Raw genomic sequence first — 17,299 nt, 5'->3', positions numbered from 1 at the left:
TTCTACCTACTTCTATCCCCCCCCTCCCAACCTAGCTCTAATTGGCTGGCCGGAGTGAACACTACCTAAATTTAGCTTTCTGTTACTATTAATACGAACACCTTATGCAACCTGTCCATCAAACTGGACCCTAATACACAGCCCTAGTCGTAAACAACTCCTTATATGGGAAACGGAATGCGGTGCCCTAGCTCCCTTATACGTAACGACCCAAGATGGGCACGTTCGCGTGGCCACCTGGTCCCTAACTGTCCTATGTGTGTATATATACACTAAACATACTGCATATATATAAACTAAAACTATGAACTAAATAGTATAAAACTGTTATTTTACAATACAAATAAACTTTAACTTTAACAACAAATAAAAACTAAGCGTGACATAAATTTCCACGCTACAATTATCTATATTTACATGTGCGGCTTTCAAGTATGTTACATTGCGTAGGTCAAGCAAATGTGTTTCTTAGGCAAAATAGCATATTTTAGTAAATGCAAAGCCTAATTGGAATCCAAATTCTGTTGGAGTCATTTTATAATTACTAATTACATAGCCATGTTGTTAATTATGATACGCATAAGTCCTAATGAATAACCATATTCCCTTATGTTATACAGTAGCCACCATGGTATCAAATGTATCAGGTATTGGGTATCATACCCAGTATATATTGACGTTTGTTATCCATGTGTATTACTATATCCTTATATGCATCGACTCTAGGGACTTCATAAACATTCCATTCACCAGTCTTTGTTTGAGTTCTATATTGCACAAGAAAGAACTACAAGAAGCACAACATTACAGAGTATTGATGATGGCCCTATCACGTTTTGTCGTATCTCGTTACGAGCATTTCGTCACATTGTTACATTTTAATTACAATATTATCTAACAGACCTTTTTAGATGTTTTTTATTATCTGCTATGAATCTTTTAATCTTTAACTGCGAGTTTTTTCTTTTTTCGTGTAATGTATGAGACTTTTTTGTGAAATCGTCTCAAAAGTGATACAATATCCTACTTGGATTCTTGGAAACACTCAGGACTTCTAGGATTTGGATAAAATAGGAAATAGGAAATATTTGCTATAGATTTTTTGTTCTTTCTGTAAACATACGTTGGATACGACTCTCGAAAACATAGCACCGAAGAAGCCAAACAAAAATTACTCTGCGAAATTATTAGCTATACAGTATGATCGCATGCAATATAATTAGTTCATATGTAATTCATGTTTATGTTTCGTATTAATATTCCCTTTGTGTGTCTTTTCAAATCTGTTTCATACAAGATAAACACCTCTATAAGTAAAAGGTACCGAATAAACTCGTTCTAAACAGGTAATAAGCTTATCAATTCCCAGAAACCTTTTCATCAGAGACCAGTGACTGTCTTTGTCCTTCCATCAGACTATTACTTTGATATAATATGGTCCCGACATCAGACTAAGACATTATGACAGATAACAATTAATGTTCAAATTGGTCATCATAAAGAACGAAAGGTATTTTTCAGGGCTCCACACTGGGGCCCCGTATTTTTTTTTAATTATTATCTATTTAATGATATTTCTAAAGATATAAATAATTTTAGATTATTTGTACACGGCATATGATTCATTGAAATATCATTTGATCGAAGTGTTATTGCGCGCGACTGTTTTGTTTCATGTAACATTTTCATAAATTTCACTATTGGAACTATGACGTAAAAAGAACAATATTAACGTCAAAGATCTGGTAAACTGATAGTAATCGTTTATTTCATGCAAATGAAATTTAAAAAAAAAAATTGAACACATGACAAAGAAAGACAGACATAAAATATTAATTGTGCTTTTTATAACAACCTTAGTGAAAATTATGACCGGTTTATAGTCACAGTGTTCTGAAGCATGTTTCTGTAATCTGCCGAAATACTGGTCGATAATCCGTTGTTTTTCTATCTCAGTTCGCGATGTCGATAATCCGTTATACACGGCGTGATAAAACCATGGATACACCATAGATCTGATCCACCGGGAGTACTCCATCTTGTTCGCGGTATCTATCACACAAACCAAAATAAACTAGAATGGTCGCCAGGATGGACGACTTATACCCCCGCTGCACAAATTTAGTAGTACATATGTAACTCCATTAATAGGGGACAATGAAAAAACCCTATATATTTTACTCAATTCCACTTTATGTCACTTTTTGTTTCTCATACGTTGTTTTCTACATTGTGTTTACTATATATTTTATTAGCTGCCTTTGCTTTTGCAGATATCTAATTTTACTCTGACAACATCGCTACGTGCAAAATTTCTATTTCTTACCCATGTGTGACAATTGTCACATAATGACTTGTCTATCAATGGGACGTACAGCAAACATTATTAGTGATTTTCAAATTTATTTAAATTTATTTCTATTACAGATATACATGTAGAATTTTGTATGAGCAATAATAATGCGTTTTGTGGTTCTAAACTTAAAAAAAAAAATTTTTATTGTAAACTTGATTGATTCCCTGTTCGCACTCGAGCGATGGTCCCAACCCACGGATGACCATATTTGTAAAAGTATTTAAATGAGTATTTGAGAGACTGTATCTCATTGGTGGACCAATCAAAAAACTACAGTACCGCTTCCGGTTTTGAATAACATCGATCGCCGCCATATTGCCTACGCTTCGTAGTATGCCTAGACTGAGGATAACATCAGAACGTCTTACGTAATGCCAGTAGCAATGCCCCTATCAACAGCTAACCAAGCGTTAAGTCGCTGAACAGAAGGTAAGCAAATGATACAGTATTTCGAAATTTCTGCGATGCAATGTACAGTTAAGGGACAAGTACAGTACAGTTGTAACTAGGCCTACTCTCCTCAAAACTATTGTTTTCCTCACAAAAATATAGGCCTACTGGACGAAAAAATACCTATAAAAGATGTTGAATATCAATGTTTAATGACACTGATACATACCAAGTAGGTCTCATGTCTATGTAAGCCCTAAAGCTGAAAATGCAAGTTAAAAAGTATGCATTTGAAACTACAAAAATATATAAGGTTAGTTAGTTTAAAAAAATCGTGCCAGGTCCCTGTGGGTCTACTGTAGGCCTAATGAAATTTTTTTTCTTTGGAAAATTGTTTCTGAGACCACAGGAACTTGGCGTTCTGTCTATAATATGAATTTAAGGCAAAGCCTCAGAAGAGCGCAGCTACATGTAAAAGATTATATGTATAACATCATAACTTTATATTGTCTATATTTTTCTACGAGATTAACAATAAAATATTTCACTGACATGCACATACTATCGATAGTTAGAGAGAATTCAAAATAATCCAAATGGAATAGTTCAATATACTTCAATCTTGTTTTTATCAAATGCAAATGCTATCAAAAATATGCACGAATCTGTGCCTTCATCTTTGGCGTCAGGTTTTGTGATGTCACTGCTGACGGTTCCGTGCGCTTTAGAACATACACAGTATATATTGGACCAGTACATTTATTGCGTTGTTCTTGTATATGTGTAAATTAAAACTACGTACAGTAATTTTAAAACGTATACTGATAACACATTTCGTCTAGTACAGAAATTTCAAATCTCGTCGTGCTGATAACGAGAATTAAAACATGGCTGCCTACATGGAGGTGCGAGACTTTTCCCGCGGGACACAATTTCAAAGTCCAAGGGGTACTGGAATGTATTGGAATCTATATGCTCACACACGTAACATACGGAAACTTCCGCACGTTTTGTCACGATGTAAAGATGACGAAAGAAAATGTTGAAGTTGAACTTTGGAATTTAATGATGATAACTTTGACTTGACGGATGGCTATTCTGGAGTGTCCAGAATATAGCCGTTGTGTTCCGTACAAAGTCGGAGACCTAACTGACTTACAAATAAAATATTTCATGCTTAAATAATGTACATACAATAAAATTACAGAATTATGATTGACAGATATCGCTCATTGGCAGATTAATCAGCCATGGTCAGTGTCCTTTAGGCAATTAGGATTGCCGTGACATTAATCCGGTTACGTAATAGAATGGAACTTAAAATCTTTCAGAAAAGGTATCAAAGTAAATTGCCAGAGGATATACACAGTTATCACACATATGGGGTTTTATCTCAAATGTCACAAACGTAAATATGATCAAGAATATAACCTTAGGAATGTCAAATTACACACAATAGTATTAAATGATAATTGATGTTAAAATTTAGCAACTATTAACGCAAGTTCAAAGCACTTTAAAATTTATCACAAAATTCTTTGTGATAACTTCCTTCCGCTCCGGGAAAGACGCGTCCCGCGTCTTAATTAAACTGTCCTCTGTTTTGATGGAGTCTATTCGCTCGGTTTTCATAGGAAATGTGTGGTCGCTGGCGTCGTGAATTATTTTGTGGTTGGTTTCGTGGTCCGGGAAAAGTATTCGGTCTGGTAGTATTTGGAGCGCTGTAGTAACTAAGTTGTTTTTGGAGGCTTGTGATTATGTTTTGTTTCTGTTTTAATTCCTCGTCCTTCTCCGAAATTTTGAACTTTAAATTCGCAATCTGTCGTTGTGTCTGTTCTTTTTGTTTCGCGGTTGTTTGTAATGTACTGATTGTTTCGTCTTTGCTTTTCATAATTTTCTTTCTGTTGTCCAATGCTTTTTCTAGTTCCTTAATTTGAGACACATAATTGGTTATATTCACATTTTTGACGCGCGCACATTCCTCTTCTAGAATTTCGTTTGATCTTTGTAATTTTGCACACTTTTCTGATATTTTGGAGATGGCAATTTTGGTACGAACAAGTTTTGACTGTAATGAAATTATCTGGTTGTTGTAGTTAGAGTCTTTCTGGAAATCGTTTTGAAGTTCACTATTTTCAATGTCACTGAATGGAAAAATACACAATACCTTTTTGGTTTCTCGGAATTTCCTGAGACGTTCAGAATCTCGCCGCCGTTTAGATGTTGACTTGGCCTTTTTCTTTGGTGCAGTGCGAATAACGGACTTACTGTCCGAAGAGTTTTTCGGGACAGGAACAGGATGGATAGGCAGTTGTCGCTGACTGGTCCAGGGATAATATCCTGTTGTACCAACATTTGTAGTACAATGTCCGGTTCGATTAAAACACATTCTCGAAAAGTGGCCAATGTTTCCACATCGGAAACAGTAACATCCGTTTGCTGGACAACACATCGGATGGTTTGGGGCGAAGTGGCCTCCACATCTATAGCATAATGCCATCCTGAATGGTTACAGTCAAAACGTTACCCTGGTTAACTCCAAAGTATGGCGAACACAGTCTTGGTTAAAATCCAGTCCGTGTGATTCCGAATAGAGTTGGTCCTTCTTTGAGTCACTCGCGGGAAATACTTGCTTGGCAGTTGAGGTTTCGGGAAAGCGTACCCAGCGTAGAAGTGGGTACTACCAGGATTATCTCCACCAATTAACATACGGAAACTTCCGCACGTTTTGTCACGATGTAAAGATGACGAAAGAAAATGTTGAAGTTGAACTTTGGAATTTAATGATGATAACTTTGACTTGACGGATGGCTATTCTGGAGTGTCCAGAATATAGCCGTTGTGTTCCGTACAAAGTCGGAGACCTAACTGACTTACAAATAAAATATTTCATGCTTAAATAATGTACATACAATAAAATTACAGAATTATGATTGACAGATATCGCTCATTGGCAGATTAATCAGCCGTGGTCAGTGTCCTTTAGGCAATTAGGATGGCCGTGACATTAATCCGGTTACGTAATAGAATGGAACTTAAAATCTTTCAGAAAAGGTATCAAAGTAAATTGCCAGATGATATACACAGTTATCACACATATGGGGTTTTATCTCAAATGTCACAAACGTAAATATGATCAAGAATATAACCTTAGGAATGTCAAATTACACACAATAGTATTAAATGATAATTGATGTTAAAATTTAGCAACTATTAACGCAAGTTCAAAGCACTTTAAAATTTATCACAAAATTCTTTGTGATACACGTATTATGGTTAGTAGAGCTTCGCTCTACGCGGCCTTTGGCCGCGCAGAGTGCTGCGCTCTAATAAATCTACTTAGTCTAGTATAAATTTATATAAAAAAAATACCCCTATAGTATAAAAAAACATATAGGGGTATTTTTTTATATATTTATACTAAATATTATTGACAGAATATCAAGCTCCTGTGATGAGATATACCTCAGTTATGTCAGTGTCGTATCCAAGGAAGTGTCAGCCATTTTTCTTTCTGCTCTGCTTAAATTAGTTACCTTCACTGGCCAACCCCCTATTTAAAGTAGCGAACTTCGTAATCTCCCCGCTGAAATGACGTTAGCATGCGTAAACGATATTGTGTTTTGACGTCATTCCATCACCAATAGAAACAATAGTCCTGCACAAACATTAACGGGTATCCGTGGTATGTGAATAAGTGCCATTATGTCCAATACAAGCTAATATAAAGGACCTCTTTCACGAACAATGGAAATTTGCCCACGAACCAATTTTATTAAAACTAAATGTTACATGTAGCAACATTAATGCAAACCCTTGAAATACGTTTAAAAAATTCAAAAGGTCCCAGGGGCCTGTGCTGTGGCCAAATTAATATTGCCAAGTAGAGGTGTATGACAGGGTTCCCTTTTTGATCCAAAAAGATATCAAAATAATGTTTTATGTCATAAAACTGTATTATTTTCTGAAGAGTATAAATAATTACATATTATGATCACAAATATGTAGGCAAAATGTGACAAATAAAATTTTGGCTACATTTTAAAGACAAAAAATATCGAAATTTTGGGTGTTATTTTCGGCCATGTCAATTATTAACAATGGTGATTCACCCACTTCCAGTTTGAGTGCACCAAAAATATTTTCTAAAAAGTTGGCTCATTACCTGAAGTAAATAATGTGAAAATTTCAGAAAAAATGTGGACCGGTAAATGTGTCGTTTAAAAGTCTTAGTGAGACAATGTCTATTTTTAGCAGTATTACACCACGGTCGCACCACGACCCTTTTCATTCATAAAATTGAGAAAACAAAGAAACTAATTTCTTAATTTTATTTAATAATCATTAATTACATTAAATGTAAAGTAATATATGATTTCATAACCTACATATTGTAGAATAATCAAAATATTGAATCACAATAACAAAGTATTTCGAAATTTTTAGGGCATTATCGTTCACTTTTCAAGCTTGATGATGATTGCAACTGCATTCCCAGAAATATTCTTTTTATTTACAGCTGAAAGGCATATAAAGTAAAATAATAACAAAATCTAGAAAAAAAATGGGTGGGAGTAGATTATTATTTAAGAGAATCAAGCTTTTACCAATTTCCACACATCCAGTATATTATTACATATATGTATAATGTTGTTGTTTCTCAAAATATTGTGCTTTCAAAGTGTTGGCAATGGCATCAAATCACACCATTACAAGTTTTTGTTTAAAAAAAAACATAGACAAATTGATACATGATTTTTTTTCGTTCAAAATTGTATTAATTTTACTATATTAAGTATTTCTTAGCCGTTTAATATTTAGATTGTTCAGAACATTTTGTGATCAATCAACTGAAGTTTGATTTCGAGTTTTTGAATTTTCTTCAGAATTTTCATGAATTCAATAAAGATTTTTTTTCAGTTAATAAAATAACAGCATCTTTTATGGTTATTGAAACAGTCAAAAGTTTTTGAGGTCCACAGTTTTATTTTTCATAATTAGGTTTGTGTATCATAAACACATCATACTATTAATCAAAATGGCATAATGTTTATCATTTCAGGTAATAAATTTTGATTTTATAAGAAATTTGGTTATCACAACATGAATTATACATGTCAGGGGCATCCAAATAAATTAATTTATACGTGACACAAAGCTAAGTAACATACAGTATATGTAATACACTGCATTTAAATGATTTCCAGTTTGATCAGACACTCTCATTTCCTGTTTGACTTTTTCTCCATTATCTCTGTGTCACGAGAGTTTAAGTATGTGGATATTGGTTCTCTTCGTATAAAAACTGCTAAGACAAATATAAACAGTTGAAAGTTTATTTATACAAAAACGGACCAATATCCACATACTTAAACTCTCGTGACATTGGCGCCCAACGTATAAGTTCGACGGAGGCAGTGCCCGGCGTGCACCCATTGTTTACCACGTGGGTGATCACGTGATACCAGCTAGTGGACCGGAAAGTATGCTCAAGGGGAGATCACTCCGATTTGATATCTCTACTTTTCAACATGTGCTTCCGGTTTTGATGTCTTCTGTTTACATGTGATTGTCATCGTCTTTATTTTCGTCTTGTCATTATGGATTCGTGATTGTTTCATTGTCATCATGTTTACTTTGGAGTTCCTGCTGTCGTCGTTGGATTGTAACTGATTGTTATTCTGTGTCGTCCAGTCGAGAGTCGTTCCAATTGTTGACATTTATCGTTCGCGTGTTTATCTTTGACTTAATTTTTGTTTTCATTTGTATTCATATTGATATTATTCATTGCGTTTGCTATTGATTTGTTTGATGTCTCATGTTCATTTTCATGATTTAGGCTATTCTCATCGTTCACACTAGCGTGGTAAAAGTAATTTGGATAATTTCGGTTCAATTAATTTTAAACATTATGCTAGTGTAGATTAAATTTAAATCTAGTCTTAAATAATTATACTACTGATAAAACTCTAAATCATATCTAATATAACTATATAAATAGATCAGTAACAACATTATCATAAACATTTTATGACATTTTAAGATACATTTGTATATTCATCTAAAATTTAAATCTGTAAAATGTGATAAACTTTTATATTTCTTTACATTTCAAACTATCTTATATTTACATATATTGCATGCTTGCTTCCCAGCTAACAATCCCAACCTACTAACACTGCACACACTGCACTGCACTGTAGCGGAAGTTGAGAATTGTGTCAGATGTTCAAGAGCTGAGTGAAACTGCGGCTGAAGATGGGTTTGTAAATGTTGTATTTGTCCTTCGCGTTTTATGTCGGCGCATTGTATTGTATATAAGTAATCCACACCTCTACATATTCTGTATAATCTAGTTTTGAATACTTATGATAGAGGTTATTGAGAGTTCCTCCTCCACTACTAGCTCTGACAGCTCGGATAATGATGGGAGTCAAACACCCAGGAACGTTATTCCTGTTAGGAGACCCATATACGCACTGTTGCTGAGTCGCGACGGCCAGTGCAACCACATACCGTTGGTATGGGGAATTCTCTGAAACAGGGTAACAGGGGTGTGTGTCGAAACTCTAATGCTGCAGGCGGTGTTGGTCAGACACAAGACTCCGTTCCAGCTGTAAGGTCCATACGAGCTTGTAAACTCCTGTTATATGGAGAATGACTCGTTGAAACCTTAGCACCATTCAATTCTGGGTCTGCGGTCTACGCTCAGACATCTAGAGCAGTGGGAGAATGTCATAGTGAGCAAAGACCACTCCTGATTGTGAAAATCATATTTAATCTCTACAGCTACTAATGTGTATTACCTTATGGTTTACCATTTATTAAGTAGAATTGTAGCATAATTGCAACTTACGTTCAATTATAATAAATGTTTAGATTATATTCACATCAGAAGTGCTTTGTTTCACTTGGCAGAGGAGAAATTCTTATTAGGCTAATTAGGTATATATTACCTTGGGACACTGGCCAGGGTGATTAATTTTGTAGTTTTGAGTTAAAATAAAAGTAGTTAAGATATTTTTCAAACTGTTAAGAGTATTGTTCAATGAGCAGTTATCTTATAGTCCTTGTAGGTAGGGATCGCCCCAATCACTTGGATACTGGATACTGCACTGCTCATCGAGCTTCTTATCAATATTTTTACTGTAAATGTTTATCTTTAGCATAATTTAAATGCCAGGAGTCATTTTCCTTTGCAGGGGAGAATGTCGCGGTGTTTGAATTCACTGTGTACATAAAATCTATTATATTAGGTCTTAAAACTACATGCGCTGTGTATTGTCTGAATTTACATGTCCCTGTGTCATGTAATGTCCTGTACATGTAAATGTGTATGTAAGTTGTTATGATGACGTATGAGAGGCGAGTGAATGGATTGGTTGAGTGTGTCACATTGACCCTGCATGACCTTGTCCTTGCATGTGCACGCCCACCCTGGTGGAAGCGTGTCCACACATTACATGGAAAATAGGCACCGGACATGTAACACCTATAGCTGGAAGCCTGTGTGCTTTACGGCCACAGTGCTGAAAGGTATGTTTATTTAATATATAACTAGAAATAAAGTAATTAACTTATTCTTCATTATGAAATATAATTAATATACTTAATAGTTTTCTGTTATAACTTCTTTAAATAAATTGTCCATAAACCTTTATAATTTGTATATGTATAACAAAGGATCGCACGTGGTCCGTCAGGTTCAGGTAGTGTATAGGGTAAAGTGATTGTAAACTACAATTGTAAATGTAATAAACATGAAATTAAAATAGAATTTACTATAAATATATAATAAATAAATACCTGTATATTATATTTATTACTTTACAGTATAAATATATCATATTATAGCCGGTACATTTATGTGTCCCTATGTATTGTCAGGTATTGTTCTTTTTATTTCAGGGTTATCTGTCTCCGTTTTGCGTATAATAAAACTATCAGCTGTTTACAGTTGTCAGAGTAGTTTATTTACGAAGAGAACAAATACCCATATTATCACTCTCGTGACATCTGTACGATTAATACCATATCCGCCAATTAACATTTTTAGAGATGTTTTTGTCCATAAGGATTACTTCAGAATTACTTATAAAACTCATATAATTCTAAACTAAAAGTCAGTTTATATCTAGTGTGGAATAAAACAGTTTCATCGCCACACACTCTTTACCACGGGGATATACACTATGTACATGCACTGTGATCGAAGCCTTTCTTTTGTGACTAATAAAAGTAAAGCTGTTTAATTTTCTAATTATATAATAATACTAACATGGAATTCAAATATGATTATTGACAATAAAGATAAATCAAGTTTTGATGATCTACTTACAGATAACGTCTATTTTCATTATTAAAACTGTTACATTCAGTTAGTTATTTTGCAGGATTAAAGAAGTATTTGCCATTAATGTATCTAAATCTGAAATGATACATAAATGAGTTTCACAACCAAATTAAACTTAAAATCTAAACCAATATGATATGTAAAAGTGATGAGATTTATTTGTTAGCATGAATCAACATAAATGTTAATCAGAAGTAGTAGCCCTGCAAATAATTGAACTACTGTAGGTTCGTAACATGAACCATGTAACCTGGTAACTCTTCCCTCTCAAACCACACAGTTACAGAATCCCATTTTAATCACTCTCTTCACTGTAAATATGCTCTATAATTACAAAATAAATCATTAGAACCGGACATATTAGTGAAGCTACTTCAAATGCAAAACAGCTTATTGTGGTCATAAAACACCCAAATGTTTTGTAATTTTGATTATGTAATACTTATTTTTTTCTACAAAGTATCACTAAATAAATCAATTTGAAATCATATCAAGCGTTACAGATGAGTATTGGATTATACATTAATGTTGACACCGTTAGATTCGTGATTAATGATCCAAAATAAACATATTCATAGCATTATGTAACAATACTAAAAATAGACCTTGCTATATTATAACCTTTAAACGACAAATTTACCGGTCCACAATTTTTCTGAAATTTTCACAATATTTACTTCAGGTAATGAGCCAACTTTTTAGAAAATATTTTTGGTGCACTCAAACTGGAAGTGGGTGAATCACCATTGTTAATAATTGACATGGCCGAAAATAACACCCAAAATTTCGATATTTTCTGTCTTTAAAATGTAGCCAAAATTTTATTTGTCACATTTTGCCTACATATTTGTGATCATAATATGTAATTATTTATACTCTTCAGAAAATAATACAGTTTTATGACATAAAACATTATTTTGATATCTTTTTGGATCAAAAAGGGAACCCTGTCATACACCTCTACTTGGCAACATTAATTTGGCCACAGCACAGGCCCCTGGGACCTTTTGAATTTTTTAAACGTATTTCAAGGGTTTGCATTAATGTTGCTACATTTAACATTTAGTTTTAATAAAATTGGTTCGTGGGCAAATTTCCATTGTTCGTGAAAGAGGTCCTTTTCAATATACATTTAGGTTTTATGCGCACATTGACACTTGTGTGTCCTTGGTAGTTGTCACTCGTTCTTGACAGGTAGTCACGTGCACATGGCCAGTTGAGTGCATCAAGTATGATGATTTACATGGCGATATGTGGACAGATTATTATTTGGAATTCTATTCAGCTTTAGTTGACGTGTTTTTCTTAGGTCATCTGCCCGAAAGGTCAGGATGACCTATAGTCGTCATGTTTCGTCCGTCACCGTCTGCCGTGCGCCATCCGCCGTGCGTTAACTTTTCACGTTTTGAACTCAAGTTCTACCAGTGTGATTTGGCTGAAACTTGCCTGAAATGATCCTGACATGGTCCCGACAAAGTGTTCTTATTTTTCGGGTCGATCCGACACAGCCGCCATCTTGAAAACACATTTTGAACTTCTTCTCAAGTTCTATTGGTGCGATTTGGCTGAAACTTGCATGAAATGATCCTGACAAGGTCCGGACAAAGTGTTGTTACATCTCTGGTTGATCCCAAATCGAAGATGGCTACCATGACACTATATCTAATTAATTTCCTATATGATTATTGCCAAGGTAGTCGGATGACCGTTAAGGCCCTTGGGCCTCTTGTTTGCTAAAACAATTAAGCCCCATACAGCATTACAGGTAACGACTTTGTTTACATATTAGTAGGTGATGCACAGTGGACAAATGCTAGGAGTAAATGTACATTTTAGACTGAGCGCAGGTGTGTCAATTAATTTCACACACTTATATAGGGATCGGTAAGCGTGTCTGAATGTAAAACAAAAATGGCTGTCCTTGACAGGGGAATGTCTCATAACGATTCTTGAAATACAAGTACATGTATACTTTATTTTTAATCATTTGAATATTTTTTACCTTACATTGTCAGCTGTAATAACGTAACTAATAGTGGCGTTCCGATTAGTCGAGTTCGTCGCGTATCGTTGGTTCGAGGTGTTTGATCGCTCCCAAATTTACTTTTTTAAAGCCCCATTATGTTTTGGGGTGAAAAAATATCGTCATAAAGTACCAAACTTTGCTGAATAGTAGAGCATATATCCTTATGAAAATATCTGCTAATAAAAAATGCCCAACATTTCCATGTTTTTAAAAAACAATAGAAAACCCCTCTTCGGAGAGGGGGAAATCCGTAGTTCCGCCCCAGAGCCAAAACAATCTAGTACGCATGCGCAGGCACAAAAAAAGTGGAATTTCCCTAACAAACTTCAACATCGTGCATGGCGAACGCACTACTGAAGACTCGCCAAATACGTGTCAGCGAACACACACATGGGTCCGTTCTTCACCACGTGCACGTTCCTTCAAACAACGATTTTCAAACAATTTATAGCGGTCAAGTTGCATTGCTCGATCGCGATCGACTGCACGTTACGTATACGATCCCACGCATTCCACGCGTGGACCTACAAATACATATTGTACATGCATGTATTTACATGTAGTTTCTATATAAAACTAGGCTAAAACTATTCAAAAAGTGTTTGTTCTTGAATGGAAAGCAAGCAATTAACAAAATTATAATTGCGATGGTATTTGCTGATCTTATGTATTTTGTAATAAAGATTTATAGATGCCTATAGGGTCTAATCTAGCTTTGTTGAAATGTACATGGAAACCGAACACACGTTTGTGCACATAGAAACCGAACACACGTACGTTTGTGTTACCTGATGAGGCCTCCCACGGGATGACGCGCCAAACTCGTAAACAAATGAAAGTAAACACAAACACGCCATGTCGTTACCTGCTATATAGATATACATACATACATGTACATACGAAGTCTGGAAAACCTACATGTTCTACTCCATCGCAGACCGATCGCGAGCATGTACATGAAACTTAGACCAGTGTTTGAGACAACATGTAGGGTCAACGACGATATCGGCATTATCGGATACATGTATATCAATGACAAGTGATCATGATCATGAATTACTAACTGAGTACAATCCACATTGTAGCATAAGATCATTATTATGAACTTTGTAATTACTACATGCAAAAACATATATACATAATATATGTTTATGCTACATATAAAGATACATGTATATGAACCACAGGTGTTTGGCTCTATAGACTTTTTTTCTCTCTATATGACATATACATGTACAAATGTATATGTAATACTGTGCCAATATATAAAGAGAGAGAAAAAAATGTCTATAGAGCCAAACACCCGTTCATGAACCACATATGTAGGCCAATGTGATTCATTTTATCTCATAATTCATTGCATGCACGGGACAGGAAAAGGAATGCATGTACAAAATGTAGAATAGTTTGGTTTGATTGAATAGTACTAATTAAAAAATGGAGTATAAAAGCAGTCCGTTAATGATTTCTATACAGTTCATCAAGTGAAGAAGATCTGGTGGAAAAGTATACCTAAACAGCTAAAGAAAACCTGGATCAGTCCTTCATTAAAAGAAGAGAAGATGGGGAAAATATCCGTTTAAATAAGACTGGTAAAGTCCTAGCAGGCATCACGAACTTATTTTTTCTCACATATTTCATTTAGCGCATAAACGTTTAGACTTGCTCCACAAATCGAATTTTCCCTATGAAAACAAATGGGCTGAATGCTAATAAACATAATTCACGTTCAGCGTAAAATGGATGCACACTCGTAAGAATTACGTACCGACGGCAAATGATAGTCCACCAGGTAGTATCAAGGGTCAAAATAATATATGTTGTGTCTTTTTAATGATGAAACTCCAATAGTCTGACAATATTTATATCCCCTTAGTTCACTCTAATACTGACGTTTGTACTAATATAAATGCGAGTCTTTGATTAGTTTAATTCGCTCCGTGTACATAAAATTGTAGGCCTATATTTAAAAATGCCCATACGATAATTAGGACTCATGCACCTGGTAATCACTACTTGATGTATATAATGATCCTTTTCTAAATACACGAAACGTAATCGAAAAACATTTAATCAGTTAATTATATAGAAATGAAATCTCGACAGGAATCGGTAACTAGATACAACATACAGATTGATGTATCTCGACTAGCGTCGATTCCAGTGATCTTTCATCTATATGTACATGCATGTACTATCACATATTTCATAGACGAATATCGTTATAAAATACCCAAAGAATAAATAGAAAGCAGTTATAATACATGTATATAGTAAGCTATTAGTCCACCTCTTTACGTATGTTCTAAGTATTTAGATATACTCTAAGTATTTAGATATACAACCGATCATCACCAAAAATGACACGGCCACGTGTTTATATTTGTACGATAAAATACCCCATATGGTGCCCCATGTATGCATTTCACTATTTACATCCACTATTTTTCGATTAATACGTATTTTGTATCAAGCTTTATATAAACTATATGTAACCTTTGACAGGACACATTTATAATCTGTGGAATCTAATATGTATCATATACTAAACAATTATAGAACATTGTATTGCTCACCGTTTCCTCAAAACTGCCCTCTGTCTCGGCCATGCTTGTTTTGTTTACTATATCCGGGTATCGAACACATACGTATACACGAGGTATTTTTAACTATGCAAATCAACCCGTTCTATTTTAAGAATTCTTTACTAATTGATTATTGCGTAATTATCTTCATTGTAAAGAAACCAAATGAAGAACCTTTCATAAGGGATGTTAATGTATATTTTAGCAAAGTTTGGTGAAAGCATAATGGGACTTTAATCGAGTAAGAAATCTGTAATCGAGTTTCATCAGAATTTTAGGACACCATGATAAAACAAAGTATAAAGTGAAGAAAATCAAGCGACATGAAAACATGACAGCACCGAGAGGCCTCGCAATCGTAAGCCTTTGAAGGATTTTTTTTTATATGAAATTTGTTTATACATCAAGGAATAAAGTAATCGATTTTAATCGATCATTGATTGGTTAAATAAAACTGATGATCGACCATAAAATTTCAACCTATTCCCAACATTACCAGGATTTTACAATAAATTTAATATCTGCCTCTGCCAGGGATCGAACTCGGGACCTCAGCTCTGGATTACCAGTCTGACGCTCAACCGATTGAGCTAAAGAGAAGTTCTCTCTAGCCGAGCGCTAGTATTGACCAGGGTTACATACTCCCCCTCCAGGTATCAACTCGTCCTCGAGTTTCCAGGGGTCACAACGATTCCTTCGCAGGTATTGTGAAGTATCATTCCCGAGTCCCTACGTGGGAGCCAATGAAACAGGATGCAGGATTTATAATAAATCTAATACCTGCCTCTGACAGGGTTTGAACTCAGAACCTCATGATTACTAGTCTGACGCTCAACCGATGGAGCTAAAGAAAAGTTCTCTCTAGCCAAGCAATATATTGCTGCTGGTATTGACGAGGGTTACACTAATTTATATATTTATAGACAGAACACCAATTTCCTGTGGTCTCAGAAAAAATAGGTATAACACCATGTTTATGTAGACACTATAAGTCTAGAACCATGGGTATGCACACATTACAAGTCTAACACCAGGATATATAGACACTGCAACTTTTTAAGTGGTGTGATGTCATTGTAGGTAGGGCTCAGGACTTCCCAAATATTGGATTTCCAATGATCATTCACTGACTGTTGGTTTTTAATAATTGAGGAACTGGATTTCTCTCATGAACATTTTCGTTCATACTAATATTATTATATACAGATACACTTGTACAATTGTCTTGTAAATAAGTATATAGAATCATAAAGAATTATGAATTGCATTTATATATATGTTTAGAGATCTTAGGAACATATTGTTCGTATGCTTGCAATTTGTTGTCCATTAGATATGTGTATATTCATTAGCAATAGGGTTGTCATTGATATTTTTTTTTAATTTATTGTCAATATTGATTCCATTAGTTTAGTATTGAAACAAATTTAAAAAGATCTATATTTTTTGGAATCCATCTCAGAAACACATGTATAACTATTGCCTAAAATTATATATAAGTACCGTATTGTCAACATCTGACTTATGGACACAATCATGTATGCCTTCACTAGTACTGTCAGGTCATTGATGTCATTCAACTTGATCAA

At 34.6% G+C, this 17,299-nt stretch overlaps 1 protein-coding gene across 1 annotated transcript in view; it reads right to left on the bottom strand.

Moving 5' to 3' along the window:
• The window catches only part of LOC138327265 (uncharacterized), a 38,648-nt gene that overhangs the window by 4,708 nt on the left and 16,641 nt on the right, over nt 1–17,299 (bottom strand). The window contains exon 3 of the mRNA XM_069273244.1: nt 1,825–2,052. Within this exon, the coding sequence (XP_069129345.1) occupies nt 1,825–2,052 (228 nt within the window). The remainder of the gene's footprint in view (nt 1–1,824; nt 2,053–17,299) is intronic.

Source organism: Argopecten irradians, chromosome 7 (genome assembly GCF_041381155.1).
Source record: "Argopecten irradians isolate NY chromosome 7, Ai_NY, whole genome shotgun sequence".
Classification (NCBI taxonomy): domain Eukaryota; kingdom Metazoa; phylum Mollusca; class Bivalvia; order Pectinida; family Pectinidae; genus Argopecten; species Argopecten irradians.
Note: the sequence above shows the minus strand (reverse complement) of the source record. Positions and strands in the feature narration are given on the sequence as shown.